At 42.7% G+C, this 25,018-nt stretch overlaps 1 protein-coding gene across 1 annotated transcript in view; it reads right to left on the bottom strand.

Annotated features, from left to right (window-relative positions):
• GRIN2B (glutamate ionotropic receptor NMDA type subunit 2B) overlaps positions 1 to 25,018 on the bottom strand; it is an 820,631-nt gene that overhangs the window by 73,762 nt on the left and 721,851 nt on the right. The window contains exons 7-9 of the mRNA XM_077276818.1: positions 21,327 to 21,498; positions 6,291 to 6,444; positions 5,967 to 6,092 (exon numbers count right to left, since the gene is read on the bottom strand). Of these exons, the coding sequence (XP_077132933.1) occupies positions 5,967 to 6,092; positions 6,291 to 6,444; positions 21,327 to 21,498 (452 nt within the window). The remainder of the gene's footprint in view (positions 1 to 5,966; positions 6,093 to 6,290; positions 6,445 to 21,326; positions 21,499 to 25,018) is intronic.

Genomic DNA, 25,018 nt, shown 5'->3' with positions numbered 1-25,018 from the left:
GCGCCTTTCTTCGTCAAATCGGTCAGGGGCTTAACCACACTGGAGAAGTTAGCAATGAAACGGCGATAAAAATTAGCAAAGCCCAAAAATTTCTGAAGGCTCTTCACGGATGTGGGCTGAATCCAATCATGAATGGCCTGAACCTTAACCGGATCCATCTCTTTAGATGAGGGAGAAAAAATGAAGCCCAAAAAAGAAACCTTCTGCACTCCAAAGAGACACTTAGACCCCTTCACAAACAAAGCATTATCACGAAGGATCTGAAATACCATCCTGACCTGTTTCACATGAGACTCCCAATCATCGGAAAAAATTAAAATGTCATCCAAATATACAATCATGAATTTATCAAGATAATTCCGGAAGATATCATGCATGAAGGACTGAAAAACAGATGGAGCATTAGAGAGCCCGAATGGCATCACAAGGTATTCAAAATGGCCTTCGGGCGTATTAAACGCAGTTTTCCATTCATCACCCTGCTTAATACGAACAAGATTATATGCCCCCCGAAGGTCAATCTTAGTAAACCAACTAGCCCCCTTAATCCTAGCAAACAAATCGGAAAGCAAAGGCAAAGGGTATTGAAACTTGACCGTGATCTTATTCAAGAGGCGATAATTAATACAGGGTCTCAAGGAGCCATCCTTCTTAGCAACAAAAAAAAATCCCGCTCCCAACGGTGAAGAACATGGCCGAATATGCCCTTTCTCCAAAGACTCCTTAACATAACTCCGCATGGCGGTATGTTCAGGCACAGACAGGTTGAAAAGTCGGCCCTTAGGAAACTTACAGCCTGGAATCAAGTCAATAGCACAATCACAGTCCCTATGCGGTGGAAGGGAACTGGACTTGGGCTCATCGAATACATCCTGAAAATCAGACAAAAACTCTGGAATTTCAGAAGAGGAGGAAGAGGAGATTGACATCAAAGGAACGTCATTATGAACCCCCTGACAACCCCAACTAGTCACAGACATAGACTTCCAATCCAACACCGGATTATGTACCTGCAATCATGGAAAACCCAGCACAATAGCAAAACGACAATCTTCCTGATGGGCTGGCGCCATGCACATGGTCACCTGTGTCCAAAACTGGGGTTTATTTTTAGCCAAAGGTGTAGCATCAATGCCCCTTAAAGGAATAGGGTTCTGCAAAGACTGCAAGGGGAAACCACAACGCCTGGCAAATTCAAAGTCCATTAAATTCAAAGTGGCGCCTGAATCCACAAACGCCATGACAGAAAATGACGACAATGAGCAGATCAAGGTCACAGATAACAGAAATTTAGGTTGCACAGTACTGATGGTAACTGAACTAGCGATTCTCTTTGTACGCTTAGGGCAGACTGAAATGACATGAGAAGCATCGCCACAATAAAAACACAACCTATTCTGACGTCTGAATCCTTGTTGTTCCGTTCTAGACAGAATCCTATCACACTGCATAGGCTCAGGCATCTGCTCTGAGGACAACGCCACAGCGCGCACAGTTCTGCGCTCACGCAAGCGCCGATCAATCTGAATGGCCAGAGACATAGAATCACTCAGACCAACAGGCATGGGAAACCCCACCATAACATCTTTAACAGATTCAGAAAGACCCTTTCTGAAAATTGCCGCCAAAGCATCCTCATTCCATTTAGTCAGCACAGACCATTTTCTAAATTTCTGACAATACAATTCTGCTGCTTCTTGACCCTGAGACAGGGCCAACAAGGTCTTCTCCGCTTGATCCACAGAATTTGGTTCATCATATAATAATCCTAGAGCCTGAAAAAAGGCGTCTACATTAAGCAAGGCCGGATTCCCAGATTCCAGGGGAAATGCCGAATCCTGAGGATCGCCACGCAGCAGGGAGATGACAATTTTAACCTGCTGAATGGGATCACCAGAGGAACGAGGTTTCAGAGCAAAAAACAGTTTACAGTTGTTTTTAAAATTCAAAAATTTGGACCTGTCCCCAAAAAACAAGTAAGGAGTAGGAATCCTAGGCTCTAAAACTGGAGTCTGAACAATATAATCAGAAATACCCTGTACCCTAGCAGCAAGCTGGTCTACACGAGAAGCTAATCCCTGAACATCCATGCTAGCACAAGACTCCTCAGTCACCCAGAGGAAAAGAGGGAAGGAAAGACAAAACAGACTACAGAAAAAAAATGGCTCAACACCTTTCTTCCCTTCTTCTGAGATGCATTGAACTCATTGATGGCCAGTTGTACTGTTATGATCCGGTGACCTTGGAGCCGCATGAGACGTTCTCTGGAGTAGGTGTTACCTGTACTGACCGCAAACCCTAAACTGACACCGCAACTAGAAGTAGCCGTGGGGTGTACCTAACACGTCCTAGACACCTCGACACAGCCGGAGGACTAAATACCCCTATAGATGGAAATGGGAATTCTATCTTGCCTCAGAGCAGAACCCCAAAGGATAGGCAGCCCCCCACAAATATTGACTGTGAGTATAAGAGGAAAGACACACGCAGGCAGAAACCAGGATTTAGCAAAAGAGGCACTTCTAGCTAAATAGAAAAGGATAGGACAGAATTCTAAGCGGTCAGTATTAAAACCCTAAAAATATCCACAGCAGATAATACAAATATTCTACATCTAACTAAAGACATAGAAAGTATATCTGCATCTCCAGAGAATCCAGCATGACTGAAAAATCCAAACAAAGTCTAAGCTGGACAAAAACACAATGAATTGCACTGAATTGTAAAGCACACTGCATGTGTGCTGCAGAGACAAAAAACCAGACACTTATCTTAGCTGAATTGACAGCAGGGCATGAGGAGCCAGACAGAGATGCAATCCCTCCAAGAACAATGGACAACTGGCAAGGACTAATGGATCCTGCACACCTAAATACCTAGTAGAGCTGCAATCAGCAGAAACACCTGCCCTGGATTACAACCCAGAGACAACTGCACTACCACCAACAACCACCGGAGAGAGCCCAAGAACAGAATTCACAACAATGATGCCCGCAGACCATTCCATCAAAGTCTGCATTTTAAAACGTCACTACTTCCCTTCCGAGCCCCGATGAGTGCCAAACAGTGGTCCCCTCCACATATGGGGTATCAGCGTACTCAGGCCAAATTGAGCAACAAATTTTGGGGTCCAATTTCTCCTGTTACCCTTGGGAAAATAAAAAATTAGGGGCTAAAAAAATCATTTTTGTGGAAAAAAAATATTTTTTATTTTCACGACACTGCATTATAAACTTCTGCGAAGCACCTGGGGGTTCAAAGTGCTAACAACACATCTAGATAAGTTCCTTAAGGGGTCTAGTTTTCAAAATGGTGTAACTTGTAGGGGATTTCCACTGTTTAAGCACATCAGGGGCTCTCCAAATGCAACATGGCATCCGATCTCAATTCCAGCCAATTCTGCATTGAAAAAGTCAAACGGCACTCCTTCTCTTCCAAGCTCTGCCGTGCGCCTAAACCGTGGTTTACCCCACATATAGGGTATCGGCGTACTCAGGACAAATTGCACAATAAATTTTGTGGTTCATTTTCTCTTTTTACACTTGTTAAAATAAAAAAAATTGGTTCTGAAGTAAAATGTTTGCAAAAAAAAGTGAAATGTTCATTTTTTCCTTCCACATTGTTTCAGTTCCTGTGAAGCACGTAAAGGGTTAATAAACTTCTTGAATGTGGTTTTGAGCACCTTAAGGGGTGTAGTTTTTAGAATGGTGTCATGTTTGGGTATTTTCTGTCATGTAAACCCCTCAAAGTGACTTTAAATGTGAGATGGTCCCTAAAAAAATGGTTTTGTAAATTTTGTTGTAAAAATGAGAAATCGCTGGTCAACTTTTAACCCTTATTACTTCCTAACAAAAAAAAAAAATGTTTCCAAAATTGTGCTGATGTAAAGTAGACATATGGGAAATTTTATTTATTAACTATTTTGTGTGACATATCTCTCTGATTTAAGGGCATAAAAATTCAAATTTTGAAAATTGCAAAATTTTTAAAATTTCGCCATATTTCTATTTTTTACATAAATAATCGCAAGTAATATCGAAGAAATGTTACCACTACCAAGAAGTATGATATATCAAGAAAAAGCAATCTCAGAATTAGCGGGATCCGTTAAAGCATTTTAGAGTTATAACCTCATAAAGGGACAGTGGTCAGAATTGTAAAAATTGGCTTGGTCATTAAGTACCAAATTGGCTCTGTCACTGAGGGGCTAATATGCTGTCTTTTGTGTACGAAAATAAGTATCAGAAAAAAACACACCAAACACTCATCATGGAAACTCAGCCTGATAATGCGACTGATTCATCAAAAAAATGCAAAAACACATTTGAACTTTTTAGATGCAGTCTATTGGCTTTATAAAGCCCCAACTAAGAAACTACAGACTACTGGCCAATGTGAGGCTACATTCACATGTGAGTACTAGATTTTCTGTAGTATTTCTGCACTTATTGGGTAAACTAGGTTACTTGTGCTTTTTATTCATTGTGTTTGCAAGTGCGTTTTCCTATTTGCGTTTTTGACTCTGCCGATTTGGTCTCTTGTTGGTTTGTCATGTTTTAGATAAAGCTGCTTTCTTAGGGTATGTGCACACGCTGCGGATTTTGCTGCGGATCCGCAGCGGATTTGACGCTGCGGATCCGCAGCAGTTTTACCAAAGTTTACAGTACCATGTAAACCTATGGGAAAAAAAACCCGCTGTGCACATGCTGCGGAAAAAATCCGCGTGGAAACGCAGCGGATTATTTTCCGCAGCATGTCAATTTTTTGTGCGGATTCCGCAGCGGTTTTCAACCTGCACCAATAGGAAAGTGCAGTCGAAAAACCGCAGAGGAATCCGCAGAAGAAACCGCGAGAAAATCCGCAGTGAAAACCGCAGTGGTTTTGCACTGCGGATTTTCCAAATCCGCTGCGGAAAAATCCGCAGCAGAATCCGCAACGTGTGCACATACCCTTATACTCCCTGTTATGTGGCTTTTACAAAATTATATTGATAGTTGTATGCAGCTTGTGAAACAGACTAAGGACTCATATGTGTTTTTCACCTGTGAATTTCCTGCGTCTAATGCAAATCTATGGGGAAAATGCCTACATAACACTCAGTGTACCCGCAAAATAAATTGACATATTGGAGATTTTAGACACATACCACAGGTCAGTTTCCACAGCTTAAATATGCCTTTTTAGATATATTTTGAGACTGCTGCTTAAAAAAATATGGTTGCAAACTCCCTTTAAAGGTGTTGTCTTGGACATTATATTATTTTTACTATGAGCCCAAAAACTAAGAGGAACTATTTGCTCGTTCAATCCACTGCAGGCTGAGAGTAGTCACAGACTGCGTCTGCCAGCGATTCACCTGCTCAACGTCAACAGAGCAGCCCTTCTCTTCCAGGCTGCTCTGTTGACGTGGCTTGACTGTCGACATCATGCTGACTGACAGCCAGCTCCTCGTAGTTAGGAAAGTAGGGAATCGGCTGTCAATCAGCATGATATCAACAGAGCAGAGCAGATGAGAAGCCGCTACTCTGCCGACATGATATTAGCGGAAGCCACAGAGTCTCCTGCGGGAGTGGTCTGTGACTGCTTTGTGCTGGCAGAGATTGGTGCCCGGCACAACAGTCATATAGTTAGCAACTACATGTCTGTTAGGTCTTCTGCCCATAACGAAAACATTTACAGTTCTGGATGGCCCCTTTAATTAAATGTGCATTTTCAGTTTAAAAATTATTCTTTTCTATTGATATATTATACAGTTCAATAGTTTGATTCTGTTTGTATGTATTGGTTAATCTGCTAAACAACATACTGGAGTTAAGTGTGAGAAAATGCTTGATGCATCCATTTTCTACTCTAATAAAAAACAATTTGTAGGGTTTTTGTTAAGAATACCGTATTAGATAAGAATAATTAAGTCACAATAAAATTGGAGTTAACCTTGTAATTTAATAAACAGTAAGTGTTCTCACCTCGGCCATCTGCAAGGCACCTGTTGTACCCCACCGGACTGAAGTACTCGAATACAAACACCGCCACCGCAGACACTATCAGGAGCATCACAAACATCATGACCCAAACATCGGCACTGAAGGGCTCTATACAAGAAAGAGAAAGTTTTCCATTAGATGATTATAGGTTAAGATTACATAGAGGATTGCAGTAAGGAAAGAGCTGGAAGGAAAAAGTGTGGTGATGGTTGAAGGGGTCAAGAACTCGGGCATATTTGGGTAGGGCACAGATTTCAAGAAATATGAAAGCATACTATTACAAGAAGCATATCTTCTGTGAATTACCAAGAAAAGCGGAGGGAGAGACTGTTCCATTGCTTCTTGATACCATGACACTTATACCAGTCTCTATAAATGGTACCGAAAAATCCACCACTTCTGAACGCTCCTCATTGATGGTAAGGGACCCAACAGCCATGTATGCTCGTTTCGTCACCACCTAATGGATAAAAAAAGATGATGTAGCAATAAGAACCATAATGTGATGAATAGAACAATGTACAGAAGTAATCCAGAGGAGGTAGCGACGACTCCACTGCCGAAGCTGGACTATGAGTCACAGGGTTCCCTCTCCAGGAAAAAATAATTGACCAAAAAAATTATTATTTGCAATAAGAAGACTGAAGTGATCCGTTCTTTATAAAAACTACATTTTATGTATAAATTAAACTTTAATTTGGTTTTCTAGCTGATATGACTATTACTCACGCTTTAGAGTGGTTTACCTATTTTAGAAAGTGGTGGCACATTGATAGGATACACCACCCCTAAATGGGGCTCAGTGACCTTTAAGACCCCCACTGTTGTAGAGAATTTAGTGACCACAGAGTGCTACACCACCCTTACAGTTTTACCTTTACACAGAGGTGTTCAATTGTCACCCTTTGTATTTCGGCTTTTAAAATCAATAGGACCAGCTGAAGTTACCATCAAAGGCTGAAATTGGCTGAAAGAGCTGTGCAGGGAAAAACTAAAGAAGACACAGTGCTAAAGCCACACTGTGACCATTTCATTTTCAGAATCATTGGGTAGTTGTCCCCTAAGTCAAAACCCAAGGAAAAATTAAAAAGCACTTAAAGGTACCGTCACACTCAGCAACTTTGCAAAGAGAACGACAACAATCCGTGACGTTGCAGCGTCCTGGATAGCGATCTCGTTGTGTTTGACACGCGGCAGCGATCTTGATCCTGCTGTGCCATCGCTGGTCGGAGCTAGAAGTCCAGAACTTTATTTCGTCGCCAGGTCGGCGTGTATCGTCATGTTTGACATCAAAAGCAACGACGCCAGCAACGAGCATAGGGGGCGTCGCAGCGTCTCCTTCTAGCCAGTCGGTACACTCCGGCTGTTTGACATGGAGCTAACAACCAGCGAGAACGAGAAGTCAGTCGCCGTTACGTCACTGGATCGCTCCTGCATCGTTCTGGAGTTACTGTGTTTGACGTCTCTACAGCGACCTAAACAGCGACGCTCCAGCGATCTAGTTTAGGTCGGCTCATTGTCTATATCGCCACAGCGTCGCTGAGTGTGACGGTACCTTAACACAAGTTCGAAAGTAGCTTGTTTTTTAAAAAACTATTCTCTCCAATTCCTTAAGTAGTCAAGTTTTTTTTCCAAATCAGCCATACGGTTCCAAAGATATGGAACTTTTTATTTGGTGCTAATTTTTATGGTCTTTGCGAAGACTGTGTTTTTCACAGGATTCTCTGGGGCATGTCTTTAGGCTGCGCTGCATTATTACCCTATGACCACCGTCCCTTTGTAGACCATAAAATTAGCCCATATCTCTGGAACCGCATGGCAGATTTTAATAAATTTGAAAAGCTGAAAACTTAGTGGAGCAGCAAGAATAACAGAAAATAACAGTTATGACAGGTCCTTTTTATATAATGACATATGCTAGCAGTGTCGGACTGGGGTGCCAAGGGCCCACCAGTAACCATATCCAGGGACCCACTTTTCAGCTGCATACAAAGGTGACATTATCCTCAATTACAAATGTATATAGTGGGGGAAATAAGTATTTGATCCCTTGCTGATTTTGTAGGTTTGCCCACTGACAAAGACATGAATAGTCTATAGTTTTAAGGGTAGGTTAATTTTAACATTGAGAGATAGAATATCAAAAATAAAATCAATAAAACCACAATGTATAAATTATATAAATTTATTTGCATTTTGCAGTGAGAAATAAGTATTTGATCCCTCTGGCAAACAAGACCTAATACTTGGTGGCAAAACCTTTGTTGGCAAGCCCAGCAGTCAGAATTTTTTTTGTAGTTGATGATGAGGTTTGCGCACATGTCAGGAGGAATTTTGGTCCACTCCTCTTTGCAGATCATCTATAAATCGTTAAGATTTTGACGCTGTCGCTTGGCAACTCAGAGCTTCAACTCCCTTCAAGTTTTCTATGGGATTTGTTAGAATATGTTTTGTTTTGACCATCCTCCATCTTGTTGTGGTTTTCTGGCTGCTGGTCTTTTTCCCCTGGTGCTGGATTGTCTTGGTCAGGTGATTGTATCACCCTTTATTACCCAGCACCTGCCTCCCATTCCTTGCTGGACAACAATGTTAATCTTCTAGAGTTCTGGCTAGATGCTTAGACAGCTTTCTGTGTTTGATATTTTGCAGTTCTGGGATCTCTGGTTTTGCTATCTTTTGTTTCTGTTTTCAGTTTGTTTCTGCAGCCTTCTCTGTGTTTCTTAGGAGGTGACCTGTTTTTTGTACCCAGTCCTTAGATCTTTTAGGGACCTCCTTCCCCTTATCTATAGGTCTTCGCTGAGTTTAGACTAGGATCGTCGGTGGGTCTATTTGCAAGGAATGGGTCGCCCACTCCATCGTAGGGTTTCAGCTTAGTCTTAGTGAAGGGTCAGCTTTCCCCCATCTCTCCTAGTTCTGTGCTGCAGTTTCATAACAGTTTGTCCAGCAACACATATAAAAAAAATCCCGGATTATTTCAATATGTGCAGCATCCAGGAACTTGCTCAACGCTTGCAAGGGTTAACTTTGGAAGTAACCAACCTTCAACAGCACGTGAGTAATTGCTCTGGAGCACACTCTGAAGAACCTAAACCTAAGGTAGGATTACCTGAGTTTTTTTTCTGGTAAGCAGCAGGAATTTTTTATGTTTAAAAATGCATGTTTACTACATTTTCGGCTTAGACCCAGATCCTCAGGGAGTGAATTACAGCGTGTGGGGATTATTATGTCTTTATACCGAGGTGAACCCCAAATCTGGGCGTTTTCATTACATCCTGAAGATTCTTGTTTGACATCCGTAGAAGCATTTTTTTCTGCTATGGGGTTGTTATACGAGGATCCTGATCGAGTCACATCAGCTGAGGCAGAGCTCAGATAGCTTAAACAGGGCTCTGTGGATGCTGAGAGGTATTACACCCTGTTCAGACGATGGTCCGCAGAGGTCAGGTGGAATGACCCACCGCTCAAGAGTCAGTTTTAAGCAGGTTTGAGTGAAAGAGTTAAAGATTTGCTCATTGCATATCCTGCACCTGATACTTTAGAAACTGCTATGCAGTTAGCTATCCATGTGGATAGAAGATTAAGAGACAGGCAGAGTGAAGAGAAGACTCTTAGGGCTCATTTCCACATGCGAGGCACACGTCCGTATCTCGCATGTGGAAACCAAGCTGTGGAGCCGGCACTCAGGAGCGGAGCGTGCAGCCGCATAGGAACACATGGAGCCGCACGCTCCGCTCCTGAGTGCCGGCGCCAGAGCTTGATTTCCACATGCGAGATACGGACGTGTGACTCGCATGTGGAAATGAGCCCTTAGGGAGATTAATAAGATCACTCTGCGCAATACTTACCCGTTGCTGCTGATTCTGGATTTGTTTAACCAACTAACCGGAGCGAAGTGGTTCTCTAAGATTGACCTTCGTGGGGCATATAATATGCTGCGGGTGAAGGAGGGCGATGAATGGAAGACAGCCTTTAATACCCCGGAAGGTCATTTTGAGTGTCTGGTAATGCCTTTTGGCCTTACTAATGCGCCTGCGTTTTTTCAAAATTTCATTAATGATATTCTGAGGTCGTTGATCGGTAGGAGTGTTATTGTTTATTTGGACGATATTTTGATATATTCACCTGATCTGGAGTCGCATTGGCAGAGAGTCCATGAAGTTCTACAGATTTTGAGTGAAAACTCATTCTTTGCTAAATTGGAGAAGTGCAAGTTTGCGGTACAGAAAATGAGTTTTTTTGGGTACCTTGTCTCCAGTGATGGGTTTGAGATGGACCCGGTGAAGGTTCAGGCAGTGCTCAAGTGGCCTAGGCCTGAATGTTTGAAGTCAGTTCAGAGATTTTTGGGGTTTGCCAATTATTACAGAAAATTCATAAATAATTTTTCTGTGATCGCTAAACCTATAACTGATCTCACCAAGAAGGGTTCTAATACTGTCCAATGGTCCTCTGAGGCTGTTAAGGCTTTTGAGCATGTCAAGGAGAAGTTTAGCTCTGCTCCTGTTTTGATCCAGACGGATGAGACCAAGCCATTTCTGGTAGAGGTTGATGCCTCTTCAGTAGGGGTGGGGGCAGTTCTGTCCCAGGAGGGAGAGGATGGGGTGCATCCCTGTGCTTTCTTTTTTAAAAATTTTTTCGGAGACTGAGCTCAACTATGATGTTGGGAACAGAGAGTTGCTGGCTATTAAACTCGTGTTTGAGCATTGGCGATATTTTTTGGAGGGGGCCAGACATCTGATACATGTTTTTACGGATTATAATAATCTGATATATCTGGATGCTTCTAAACGTTTGAATGCCTGTCAAGCTAGGTGGGCACTGTTTAAGCCCGGTTTCATTTCTCCGTCAAATATATCCCTGGGACAAAGAATGTTAAAGCGGATGCTTTGTCTCATAGTTTCTCTCCAGCAGTTAATACTGAGAAGGAGGAATGTATTTTGCAGAGAGGGGTGGTGGTGGCAGCATTGGGTTCTGAGTTGGAGAGTAGTATCCTAGAGGCCCAAAATGCTGCACCAACTAACACTCCGTAAGGTAAATTATTTGTGCCTAGAGCCTTGTGGAGAGCTTTGTTTGCTGACTGTCATGAGTCTCGGTTGGCGGGTCATCCAGGGATTTTGGAAACTAGAAAGTCGATCGGTCGAAGTTTCTGGTGGCCAGGGTGGCAAAGCGATATCATCAAGTGGGTGCACCTGTGTACTGTGTGCGCTAGGTCGAAGGCCTCACATGCTCCAGCTGCAGGGTTGCTGTGCCCTTTGGAGGTTCCTAGTTCACCATGGTCACATCTTGCTATGGATTTTATCACCGATCTGCTGGTCTCTCAGGGTTTTTCTGTCATCTGGGTTGTTGTGGACCAATTTAGTAAGATGTTGTGGAGAAACGGGTTCAGTGGGTGCTCTCGTCAGCTGGCCCGGCTGTCTTTAGCAAGACTGCATGGACCACGGCTCATACCACTGAATGCCCGCTCTATCTCCCCATGGGCAATACACTACACAGACAACACAGGGTTAAGGTAAAACAGTGTGGCAATACTTTATTGAACCACAACACACAATAGCAAACAGAACAATCCCACCATGGCTGTAATTGTTTGGTTACATGGGCGCATATAAAAGGTCACTGCGTCTCCATGTATTTCCAGTATGCCATGCTACCAGAGCTCCCAAGGTTACATGGGCGCATATAAAAGATCACTGCATCTCCACGTATTACCAGTATGACATGATGTCAGAGCTCCCAGGGTCGCTACTCCATCTGTAGATGAAGGCACAGAGAAGAGGTAACGACAAGCATAGGGAGATGACCAAGAACTGTCCATAGAGTCCATACAAGGTCCAAAGCCAGTTGACACGATGTCAGAGCTCCGAGGGTTGCTACTTCATCTGTGGATGCACACACAGAGAAGAGGTAACGACAAGCATAGGGAGATGACCAAGAACTGTCCATAGAGTCCAGACAAGGTCCAAAGCCAGTTGACACGAGAGCCACCACCTGGCTTATCTGACCATCTCCATGGAACCAGGCAACCAGCGGGTCCCATACCTGGCTTTCTCCAAACATATCCATGGTTCAGAGTTGGTCACTGGATCAGATCTGTGTCCTTCCAACCGGAGCTGAAAACCCCTGGGTTGTTTCCTATAGAATCATAGATCAGTGTCCCTCGTGATGGTGCCATGATGAATTGGCTGCAGTCCTTCTCCTGTCTGTTGGGTGGTTTGCAGAATGTCTGGCTGGTAGCTGTGTATTACTTCAGTCTCCAGGATGTGATCTCTGAGTCTTTTTATACCCAAGGCATGTAAGCTATTTTTAGAATTACCCAGGGTCTTTCAGTCCAACATCAAGATAAGGTAAACAATGGTGATGGGATTAAGTAGCACTATTAGCATATAAGCACACATCAATAAACAAAGCTTCACACACTCAATGTACAGTCACTATTACAGACTTAGGGTACCGTCACACATTGAAATTTTCATCGCTGCGATGGCACGATTCGTGACGTCGCAGCGTCGTATGATCATCGCTCCAGCGTCGTAGACTGCGGTCACACGTTGCAATCACGGCGCTGGAGCGATGCCGAAGTCCCCGGGTAACCAGGGTAAGCATCGGGTAACTAAGTGCAGGGCCGCGCTTAGTAACCCGATGTTTACCCTGGTTACCAGCGTAAACGTAAAAAAACAAACAGTACATACTCACCCGTCGGTGTCCTTCAGGTCCCTTGCCGTCTGCTTCCTGCTCTGAGTGCAGCCGTACAGTGAGAGCAGAGCGCAGCACCGCTGCGCTCTGCTCTCACTTTCCGGCCGGCACTCAGAGCAGGAAGCAGACGGCAAGGGACCTGAAGGACACCGACGGGTGAGTATGTACGGTTTGTTTTTTTACGTTTACGCTTGTAACCAGGGTAAACATCGGGTTACTAAGCGCGGCCCTGCGCTTAGTTACCCGATGTTTACCCTGGTTACAAGCGAAGACATCGCTGGATCGCTGTCACACACAACGATCCAGCGATGTCAGCGGGTGATCAAGCGACGAAAGAAAGTTCCAAACGATCTGCTACGACGTACGATTCTCAGCAGGGTATCTGATCGCAGTAGTGTGTCAGACACAGCGATATCGTAACGATATCACTAGAACGTCACGAATCGTAACGTCGTAGCGATGGAAATTTCAATGTGTGACGGTACCCTTAGGGTACCGTCACACAGTGCCATTTTCATCGCTACGACGGCACGATCCGTGACGTTCTAGCGATATCGTTACGATATCGCTGTGTCTGACACGCTACTGCGATCAGACATCACGCTGAGAATCGTACGTCGTAGCAGATCATTTGGAACTTTCTTTCATCGCTTGATCACCCGCTGACATCGCTGGATCGTTGTGTGTGACACCGATCCAGCGATGTGTTCGCTTGTAACCAGGGTAAACATCGGGTAACTAAGCGCAGGGCCGCGCTTAGTAACCCGATGTTTACCCTGGTTACCAGCGTAAACGTAAAAAAAAAAACCAGTACATACTTACATTCCGGTGTCTGTCCTCCGGCGTCTCAGCTTCTCTGCACTGTGAGCGCCTGCCGGCCGGAAAGCGAGCACAGCGGTGACGTCACCGCTCTGCTTTCCGGCCGCTGTGCTTACACAGTGCAGAGAAGCAGAACGCCAGGGGACAGACACCGGAATGTGAGTATGTACTGTTTGTTTTTTTTACGTTTACGCTGGTAACCAGGGTAAACATCGGGTTACTAAGCGCGGCCCTGCGCTTAGTAACCCGATGTTTACCCTGGTTACCCGGGGACTTCGGCATCGCTCCAGCGCCGTGATTGCAAAGTGTGACCGCAGTCTACGACGCTGGAGCGATAATCATACGACGCTGCGATGTCACGGATCGTGCCGTCGTAGCGATGAAAATTGCACTGTGTGACGGTACCCCTAGGGTATGTGCACACGTCCGGGTTTCTTGCAGAAATTTCCTGAAGAAAACCGGAAATTTTCTGCAAGAAATCCGCATTTTTTTTTTTGCGTTTTTTTTCCGTTTTTTTCGCGTTTTTTCTAGCATTCTGCAAGCGCAATTAGCTTGCAGAATGCTAAAGTTTCCAAGCGATCTGTAGCATCGCTTGGAAAACTGACTGACAGGTTGGTCACACTTGTCAAACATAGCGTTTGACAAGTGTGACCAACTTTTTACTATAGATGCTGCTTTTGCAGCATCTATAGTAAAAGATAGAATGTTTAAAAATAATAAAAAAAATAAAAAAAATGCTTATACTCACCCGCAGACAGCTGATCTCCTCACCGGCGTCCGTTTCGTATAGCTGGTGTGTGCGCGCAGGACCTTCCATGGCGTCGCGGTCATGTGAGCGGTCACATGACCGGTCTCAACCAATCACAAGACGGTGACGTCATCGGCAGGTCCTTCACCGCACACCAGCTACAGGAACCGAAGCGACAGCGTGCAGTGGAGAGGCGGGAAGACATCGAAGGTGAGTATAGGACTATTTTTTATTTTAATTCTTTTTTTTTGACCAATTATATGGTGCCCAGTCCGTGGAGGAGAATCTCCTCTCCTCCACCCTGGGTACCAACCGCACATAATATGCTTACTTCCCGCATAGTGTGCACAGCCCCGTGCGGGAAGTAAGCAGATCAATGGACTCCCAGGTGTGCGGAATCCCCTGCAATTCCGCATTTTAATGAACATGTTGCTTTTTTTTCCGCGATGCGATTTTTTCGCGGAAAAAAAGGCTACATTTGCACAAAAAATGCGGAATACACTGAAAATAATGGGAGGCAAATGTAAGCGTTTTTTTCGCGTTTTTATCACGTTTTTATAGCAAAAAAACGAGAAAAAAACGCGAAAAATACTGAACGTGTGCACATGGCCTTACACAGTATGTTAGATAGTATATCAGTTGACAAGTCTGTCTTCTTGACCCACCAGACAAACACTTAAATTCACAAGCTAATATACAGATAAAAAGCCAGTTCTTTTGGTTTTTGCAAAAACATGGTTGTCTGGGAAATTAAGATACAATCTGGTTTCTTCACATGTGGCAGCAGTGGGATACTACTCAGCCCAGCAGAACCAGGGGAGCTGCAGGGGACTGGTGTTCTCACACACCATCCAGGGCTCCACAACAAGGGAGGTATACATTCAGACTCCAGGCAAAGCAGAGTGGACCTCCTGAAACACGGGGTGGTACTGAAAGAGGTACTCTAACATGGTAGACCCCATTACAGATGTGTCATCTGGTCCCGTTCAATAAATTACCCTGCGCCAAGACTCTAGCTAAGGCATTTGTGAAAGAGATTGTGAGGCTCCATGGGGTTCCCACGGACATTGTCTCCGATAGAGGACCACAGTTTGTGGCTCGCTTTTGGCGTGCTTTTTGTGACAGATTAAAGGTTTATTTATCATTTTCGTCAGGTTATCATCCGGAGTCAAATGGACAGACCAAAAGGAAGAACCAGGACATCGAGCGGTTTTTGAGATGTTTTGTAGAAGACAATCAGGAGATGTGGTCGGAATATCTACCATTAGCTGAGTTTACTCTTAATAATCATACGTCTTCCTCATCTGGGTGTTCTCCTTCTTTTTGCTGTACAGGGAGGCATCCATCTTTTGGTCCATTTTCTAAGATTGGGGCAGCGGTGCCTGAGGAGGAGAGTTTTTCTGGAAATTTGGACAGGGTTTGGACCAATGTATGCCATAATCTGAAAGAGGCTAATAGGAGGTCAAAGAAATAGTTTGACAAGAAAAGAAGGGAGGTGTTGTTTGCAGTTGGGGACATGGTCTGGTTGTCCTCCAGGAATCTGCTTTCGAAGATCCCTTCTAAAAAACTTCAAAGTGGTTCAAGTGGTCAACTCGGCAGCGGTGAGATTAGACATCCCCCTCGTCCTGGAGAATTAATTCAGTTTTTCATGTATCTTTACTGAAGAAAGTTGACACACCAGATAAGGAGCCTATGCCGACTGTTCCTCTAGTTGATGAGGATGGCGAGTTTGAGATTTCACGCATTTTAGATTCCAGGTGGCACAGAGGAAGTTTGCAGTATCTCGTTTCCTGGAAGGGTTTTGGTCCTGAGGATAATTCTTGGGTGAAAGCTGAGGACGTCTCAGCCTCAAGGCTGATTAAGGCTTTTCACTGGAGATTTCCGAATAAGGCTCGGCCAAGAGGATCCGAATCTGTTTTGTTTTGACCATCCGCCATCTTGTTGTGGTTTTCTGGCTGCTGGTCTTTTTCCCCTGGTGCTGGGTTGTGTTGGTCAGGTGATTGTATCACCCTTTATTACCCAGCACCTGCCTCCCATTCCTTGCTGGACAACAGTGTTAATCCTCTAGAGTTCTGGCTAGGTGCTTAGACAGCTTTCTGTGCTTGATATTTTGCAGTTCTGGGATCTCTGGTTTTGCTATCTTTTGTTTCTGTTTTCAGTTTGTTTCTGCAGCCTTCTCTGTGTTTCCTATTAGGAGGTGACCTGTTTTTGTACCCAGTCCTTAGATCTTTTAGGTACCTCCTTCCTTTTATCTATAGATCTTTGCTGAGTTTAGACTACGATTGTGGGTGGGTCTATTCGCAAGGAATGGGTCGCCCACTCCATCGTAGCATTTCAGCCTAGTCTTAGTGAAGGGTCAGCTTTCCTCCATCTCTCCTAGTTCTGTGCTGCAGTTTTGAAACAGGATTAAGGTCTTGAGACTGGCTAGGCCACTCCATGACTTTAATGTGCTTCTTTTTGAGCTATTCCTTTTTTGCCCAGGCTGTGTGTTTTTGGTCATTGTCTTGATGGAAGACCCAGCCACGACCTATTTTTAATGTCCTGGCGGAGGCAAGGAGGTTGTCACTCAGGATTTTGCGGTACATGACTCCATCCATTCTCCCATTGATGCGCTGAAGTAGTCCTGTGCCCTTAGCAGAGAAACACCCCCAAAACATAATGTTCCCCCTCCACGCTTGACATAGGGGATAGTGTTCTTTGGGTCATAGGCAGCATTTCTCTTCCTTCAAACATGGCGCGTTGAATTAATGCCAAATACCTCAATTTTTGTCTTATTTGACCACAGCACCTTCTCCCAATCACTCACAGAATCATCCAGGTGTTCATTGGCAAACTTCAGATGGACCTGCACATGTGCCTTCTTGAGCAGGGGTACCTTGTGTACACTGCAGGATTTTAAACGTTTATGGCGTAATTTAAACGTTTATGGCGTAATGTGTTATCAATGGTTTTCTTGGTGACTGTGGTTCCAGCTCCCTTGAGATCACTAACAAGTTCCCCCTGTGTAGTTTTAGGCTGATCTCTCACCTTCCTTATGATCAAGTATAACCCACGAGGTGAGATTTTGCATGGTGTCCCAGATCGACATTGACTGACAGTCATTTTGTGTTTCTTCCAATTTCTTACTATTGCACCAACAGTTGTCTCCTTCTCACCCAGTGTCTTACGTATGGTTTTGTAGCCTATTCCAGCTTTGTGCAGGTCTAGGATATTGTCCCTGACATCCTTAGAAAGCTCTTTGGTCTTGCCCATGTTGTAGTGGTTAGAATCTGACTGATTAATTGAGTCTGTGGACAGGAGTCTTATAAAGGTGACTATGTAAGACAGATGACTTTATTGTAGGTAATGAGTTGATTAGGAGCATCTAACTGGTCTGTAGGAGCCAGAACTCTTAATGGTTGGTAGGGGATCAAATACTTATTTTTCACTGCAAAATAAAAATACATTTAAATGATTTATACAATGTGATTTTCTGGATTTTATTTTTGATATTCAATTTCTCAATGTTAAAATTAACCTACCCTTAAAATTATAGACTGCTCATGTCTTTGTCAGTGGGCAAACTTACATAATCAGCAAGGGGTCAAATACTTATTTCCCCCACTGTATAACAATGAATTGAGTAGATTATTAAATGAATAGCATGCCACCTTTGTCTGTACATAGTGATTCAAGTTTATTGTGCCAAGTACTGCTCATATAAGAGGGTGGTAGCCCATTATTGCACAGGGGCCCATCAGAGGAGTCTCATGTTCTCCTGTGGGCCAGTCCAAGCCTATATGCCAGCAATATATCATCACTTACTGAGATCAGAATCTCTTGTTAGGAGTGCAAAGACTTGTCTATATGCATTTTGGCTTCCTTATATTCTTACATCCAGTTTTATTTTCTCAATGACACAAGGTGTTGTTTCTTTTCAGATGAGTACATGGATTTAATAGCAAAGGATCATGCAGCTCAGAAATGTACAGTAATAAGAAATATGCAGGACAGGAGACCTGATGCCTCTATCACTTGGTGTAGGACAATGACCGACTACTTCTATACAAGTGGATCTTGGACTCAACCAGTGAAAGAACAATTGACCAAAATAAAACTGCATCATTTTAGTACAAAAATAAGACCCAGAAAAAGTTAATTGGAAATATCATTATGGATGAAAGACAAAGAGGAAGCGGAAGAGCAGCAGATGAATGGATACAATCACATAAATCAGGAACATGCCAATGAGGAGTCCACAGACTAAGAGAATACACTAGGTTCTTTTTTGTGTGATGACATTTAATAAAATTTACAATTTTTTTTGAAGAAGGGGTAAATCAAATAATATTTTAAACTTGCCTTAGCAATCAATGTTAGCATTGTGCTGTGGCCAGATTTATTTCTGTAAAATCTAAAATTGGTTGTCCACTCTTGGGCAGCTTCTTCTTAATTGCTTAAATGCTCCTCATAAATTAAAACACCCATATGCTTACTTTTACATCTCTCCTCGGACATCAGCATTGTGAGTCCCGATGGTCCAGTGGTGGCTGTTTGACTGCGGCAGCCAGGTAACATAATAATCTACTGACATCACAGGAGCGGTGTCAGTCCAGGAGGAATGAATATTTTTATATTTTATGTATAAGAAAAGTGTTGGCCACTGCTTTTTTATTATTAATGGCTTAACCTTAAGATAGGCCACCAATACCTGATCAGTGGGGTACGACATCTGGGACTCCCACTGATCAGCTGTTCCTGGTGATGGAGGTGGCTGGAAGCTCAGCAGCGCCATCATTTTTATTGAGGCTGTTTTGGGTACTGCAGATCCATCCCCTATTCTTTGGAATAGTGAGCGAATCTGGAGTACCTGGCTGTGGCCACTTTAGTTTCGACAGAGATGCTGTTTTCCAGCAGCTTCCAAGAACTTCTGGATTCCGTTAGCTCCGATAATCACAGATCGGTAGGCCCGCAGTAACAAAGTAGTGGCCAACCTCTTCAAGCAATGAAAAAGTAGTTGTCTAGTAGTTTACAACCCCTTTTAGAATGCGATAACTGTATGTTAATAAATATCTAAGGGATAATGTTTCTCCTTGTGGATAGTGACATGTCGGTGAGAGAAGACTTATATGTCATGCATGATCCTCTGGGAGAATAAATATGCAGATTGTCTCTTCAGAAATAGAGAACTTGAACTATAGTGACACCTACTGCTATAAGCAATCCTGAAAGTCACTATCTTTACTTTAAGGAGCCTTGTCACATGATTTAGGATAAAAGCCAAACCAGAATGTCTATTTGCAGACTCGTTTATTGGGGTGTTGACCCTCCTAGTCATATTAACTCCTTCCTGCTACCATTCTTTTCCTTCAATTCTTTCAAGAGTCAATTTTTTTTTATCCTTGTCATTGGCGCATTGTGGATTGTTTTCTGTCAGACATGTTGTAGTTCTGAATGTCCCCATTTATTTACCACATGACGTACCAAAAAATTCAGGCATAGTCAAAATTAGAAGTCTCAGCCTAGCATTTAGATGCCCAAGGTTTTAGCGCATGGCAGTGACAAAAGTAGGCACCAAGGATTGTATGGGGCACAGTGTTTTTTTAATTTTATGTTTACTATGCTCTGCACCATAAAGAATATAAACTCTGTGGATAATACATTTGCTGCAAATCAAATTTCCCATTAAAATCCAGCAGAGCTAGCAAACTGGAATTTCTGTAAATCTGCTAATCTCTGCATGGCAATATTCTAATGAGTCCAAAACTTATGTCAGTCTCAACAGTTTTGGCCATAAGTGTATGCCCAAAGTTATCCACCACAGGTACTGGTCATCCACGAAGAAGCCAAAAAGAATGGTGTCCAGCTCCAGGTAAAAACAATGTGTTTATTTGTAGAAAATGTTTAAAAATACATCCTTAATGTGAAGAGGATAAGGGGGGTAGAAGGCAATGCAATGTTTTTCGAACGCGGCTCCAGCGTTCTTTGTCGCTGGTCATCTACACCTGTCACATATACAGCAGTCAGTAACCTGTGTAGAGACAAACCATACACACCACTGAAGGGCACACTATACGGCCAGCACCAAGCACACTGGATACACGAAACCTGCAGTATAGGCCCGATATTCCAGCACGTACTCATCCTCTGAAACCGCCACATATACAGCAGCCAGAAAACCATGTCTAGATGTCTAGTTTACTCCATACACCCCACAAGATAGAACGCATGGTCAACACTGAATACTCTATGGATGTGGCAACCACCCCCCAGCCCGCTGTATTCCCAGAGTTCCCTCATGACAAACAAAAGGAGATACACTTCAACTTCAGAGAAGTAGATTGCCGAGGGCGCACAATGAAATGTGAATTAAGCTGGTAAAGCAATTTCTTACTTTCGGACTTCCCATTCACTAGTTGTAAAGCAGTTCCTCAGTTTTTCCTTTAATGCTTCTTTAAGTTTTAATTCACATTTACACTAGTACTCAATTATTTTATTGTGCTGTAAAAAAAATTGTATGGGATGCTTCGCTATTGACCTGATTAATACGACCAAATATGTAGACAATTAATTTTTGCTAGGCATGTATCTGGGGGCTAAAAAAAATCAGATTTCCCTTCGGTTTCATTAAAAATGTTTGTTTTTACAGTCTCTTTGTTTCTCTGTATATTCAACTTAGATGTGGTCAGTGACAAAAAATAAGTTAATAAGAGCCCCAAAAAGGCCAGAAAAAAGAGTTATATAAACTATCCCATTAGATCATAAGAACGAGCTCACTGCCATGGTCTCGAGTAACTCATTCTACAGCAAGAAGTAGGCAATGCAACACAGAAGCTATAAAACGCAAACGGTACAAAATTATTAATAAACACTAATTCCAAAAATTATTCTTAGCCAAAAATAAGTAAAATATAAAAGTAAATAAAATATTTAAGTAATGTAAAAAAAAAAAATCATGCCCCAAAGCGGATAGCCCCTTTAGGCTATACACCTATTAAACCTTCCACCATCAGTCATGAAACTCTAGTAGTGAACAGGACAGAAAACTTTAGTAATGCATAGGATGAGGAGATTAAGAAATATACACTACATGACTAACATCTTACCTCGCCAATCATTCCGTTCCACGTGCCATTGATCTTCTTTCCATGCTTGCCATTAGTTACCAGATAAAGATCATAGGTAAATTTCACAGTTTTAGCTATTTTCTTCAAGATATCAATACAGAACCCCTTGCAGCATCTCTTGATGTAGTTTCCACCTTCTTCCGTGCGGTTCCTAACGATCAAAACAAGATTAACATAAAGAACTGGAAGACTGACAAGTTCCCCTGAGTCACTGCAACTTTATGTCTTCTAGGGACTTCCAGCAAAAGGCCCCTCTTACAGCAAACTCATAAAACAGTGATTCTACTCAGAGCTTAGTTCATTTGCTCCTTGTTCTTTATCTCTCTCACTACAATTAATCATTTTCAAGTCAAAAACATTCATCTGACCCATAAAAATGCTTCTCAGATGAAAATAAAAAATACTTTTATTAGAGATAGGTGAATCGATACTTGGGTCTCTGGTCCATTGGCCAGGTCAGCAGTCTTTGGCCGCTGGAAAGGGGGTTGCGAAACTAGTTTCTTCCAGGATCCCCAGGGTCGCTTTCGATTAGCCAGGCTGATGTGACTCCATCACTGCAGAATGACGAAAAATGACATTGCATCAGCCCAGCTAATCAAAAGATGCCCCTGGGACAGAAAGGAATTTGCAAGTCTCCTGTCCAGCAACCACAGATGACTGACTTGGCTGATGGACTGCAGTCTCACGAATCAGTCCGTACATCTCTAATTTTTACAATTATGTTAGTGTAAGCTGCTACAAGATAATTGCTTTAGTTTGCCATTGTGCTTTATGTACTGGGTGCTGTAAATCACGGAGCAGAGACTCTGCTTTACCTTCCTATTATATGAATGCCTGGTTTTTACACCAGTAAGAATACATGTCTTGTCTATTGTACATTTAGTCACATGTCATAGTATTTCTTGATTAATAAAGACTTATTTTTTTAGCTTACATGGCTTTCCTGGGGCTCATGTGACAGTGTTATGTCACGGGATCCCTGAGGCCGATCAGCTCTGGCTTCACTCTCATCTAATACGGATGCAATTGCCATGCAGAGGAAATGAGAGCTGTGGCTGCTTTTTCACTTCCTCTGGATGGCTCATATGTCTGAAAGAGAGGAGAGTGAAGCCAGCGCTGATTGTCCTCAAGGAGATGAGTAGCCACGAGAGAGCTAGTGTTAGCGCCAGCACCGGAGATGAGTAGGTGTTCTTATTTTACAGGGGGAAAGCAGAGATTCAGAAGTAGCTGTCCAAGTTCTGGACACAACCTTTAACTTAAAGTTTATAGAAATGGCAACACAACCTCCAAGTTGCATGAAGTTGTAAAAGGGCTGTCTTATAGCACTAGGAGGCACTACTATACTGCATCTGCCTGCAATTTGATACAAAGACATACATAGTGGAGATGGTCAAATCTTTTGATAATCAAATTTGCCAGCTTAGGCAAATGTTTTGCTAAAATTCGATTTACGATTAATGTATTTGTGGTGAATCACAGATAACCTAAGTTCCCTGAAAATATGTGTATATTAATTTGAAGTCTCCTAGACCTGTACCCAACCCCTTTCAAGCTTAATACAAAACACAACCTTAGTAATATCAAAGGGACCTCCATATATACTGTATGGCTCTTCGCTACTGTTTTGTCACATACACTGTCTGTATTTAGAGGTTTTACTTTCTTTTTTCTCCCTATTTTTATTGGTAAATTGTGAGCTGTGACATTCTCTCACTAAACAGATATACTCCAAATTGGTTGCTGCATTCCCTGCCTCTGCTTTTACACAGGTTCCGATAGGCTTTTCTGTACTATGTTATATGCTATGCTATTCTATAAGGTTTGGGAATCCTTCTCTGGCTGATGCTAACATCGGCATTGTGCAAAATAGCAGTGGACTTTTTTGCCATTTAATTGTTCGAATTTGCCAAGTCCAACAAATTTCCTAAAATTTGGCACAAATTAAATTTGCAACAAAATGGTTCTCTAATCTCTAACACAAAGTTTTATGTAGAGGATTAGTTAGAAACCCATAATGCAGAGCTGTAGGGGACTTGGTTGACATCTCACAAAATATTTTATCCAGCTTTTGCTGTGTTCATGAGCCCAAATTGTATAATTTTATGGCATGTAGATTGTATATACAAGGCATAGGTAAAATAATGACAAATACAGTATATTTTCAATGTATTATTACCTAAGGAATTCCAAAACTTCAGAAATTCTGCAAATGATTTCGTAACAAGTGTATGCATATAGCGCTCAGCTCCCAAGTAACAAATAATATGTGTGACCCATGTTTCTGAAGTACCTACATTTTTCTTCTAATTATTACACTGGAACATTCAATCACACCTAATTTGGGACTTCCTTCCTTTACATTCATACGCCAGGGCTGACATCAGAGAATCACAATATATTATATATATATATATATATATATATATATATATATACAGTGGGGCAAAAAAGTATTTAGTCATTCAGCAATAGTGCAAGTTCCACCACTTAAAAAGATGAGAGGCGTCTGTAATTTACATCATAGGTAGACCTCAACTATGGGAGACAAACTGAGAAAAAAAAATCCAGAAAATCACATTGTCTGTTTTTTTATCATTTTATTTGCATATTAAGGTGGAAAATAAGTATTTGGTCAGAAATAAAAAATCAAGATTTCTGGCTCTCACAGACCTGTAACTTCTTCTTTAAGAGTCTCCTCTTTCCTCCACTCATTACCTGTAGTAATGGCACCTGTTTAAACTTGTTATCAGTATAAAAAGACACCTGTGCACACCCTCAAACAGTCTGACTCCAAACTCCACTATGGTGAAGACCAAAGAGCTGTCAAAGGACACCAGAAACAAAATTGTAGCCCTGCACCAGGCTGGGAAGACTGAATCTGCAATAGCCAACCAGCTTGGAGTGAAGAAATCAACAGTGGGAGCAATAATTAGAAAATGGAAGACATTCAAGACCACTGATAATCTCCCTCGATCTGGGGCTCCACGCAAAATCCAACCCCGTGGGGTCAGAATGATCACAAGAACGGTGAGCAAAAATCCCAGAACCACGCGGGGGGACCTAGTGAATGAACTGCAGAGAGCTGGGACCAATGTAACAAGGCCTACCATAAGTAACACACTACGCAACCATGGACTCAGATCCTGCAGTGCCAGACGTGTCCCACTGCTTAAGCCAGTACATGTCCGGGCCCGTCTGAAGTTTGCTAGAGAGCATTTGGATGATCCAGAGGAGTTTTGGGAGAATGTCCTATGGTCTGATGAAACCAAACTGGAACTGTTTGGTAGAAACACAACTTGTCGTGTTTGGAGGAAAAAGAATACTGAGTTGCATCCATCAAACACCATACCTACTGTAAAGCATGGTGGTGGAAACATCATGCTTTGGGGCTGTTTCTCTGCAAAGGGGCCAGGACGACTGATCCGGGTACATGAAAGAATGAATGGGGCCATGTATCGTGAGATTTTGAGTGCAAACCTCCTTCCATCAGCAAGGGCATTGAAGATGAAACGTGGCTGGGCCTTTCAACATGACAATGATCCAAAGCACACTGCCAGGGCAACGAAGGAGTGGCTTCGTAAGAAGCATTTCAAGGTCCTGGAGTGGCCTAGCCAGTCTCCAGATCTCAACCCAATAGAAAACCTTTGGAGGGAGTTGAAAGTCCGTGTTGC

This window comes from Ranitomeya variabilis, chromosome 8 (assembly GCF_051348905.1).
Source record: "Ranitomeya variabilis isolate aRanVar5 chromosome 8, aRanVar5.hap1, whole genome shotgun sequence".
Lineage (NCBI taxonomy): Eukaryota > Metazoa > Chordata > Amphibia > Anura > Dendrobatidae > Ranitomeya > Ranitomeya variabilis.
This window is presented reverse-complemented; position numbering and strand designations above follow the sequence as displayed.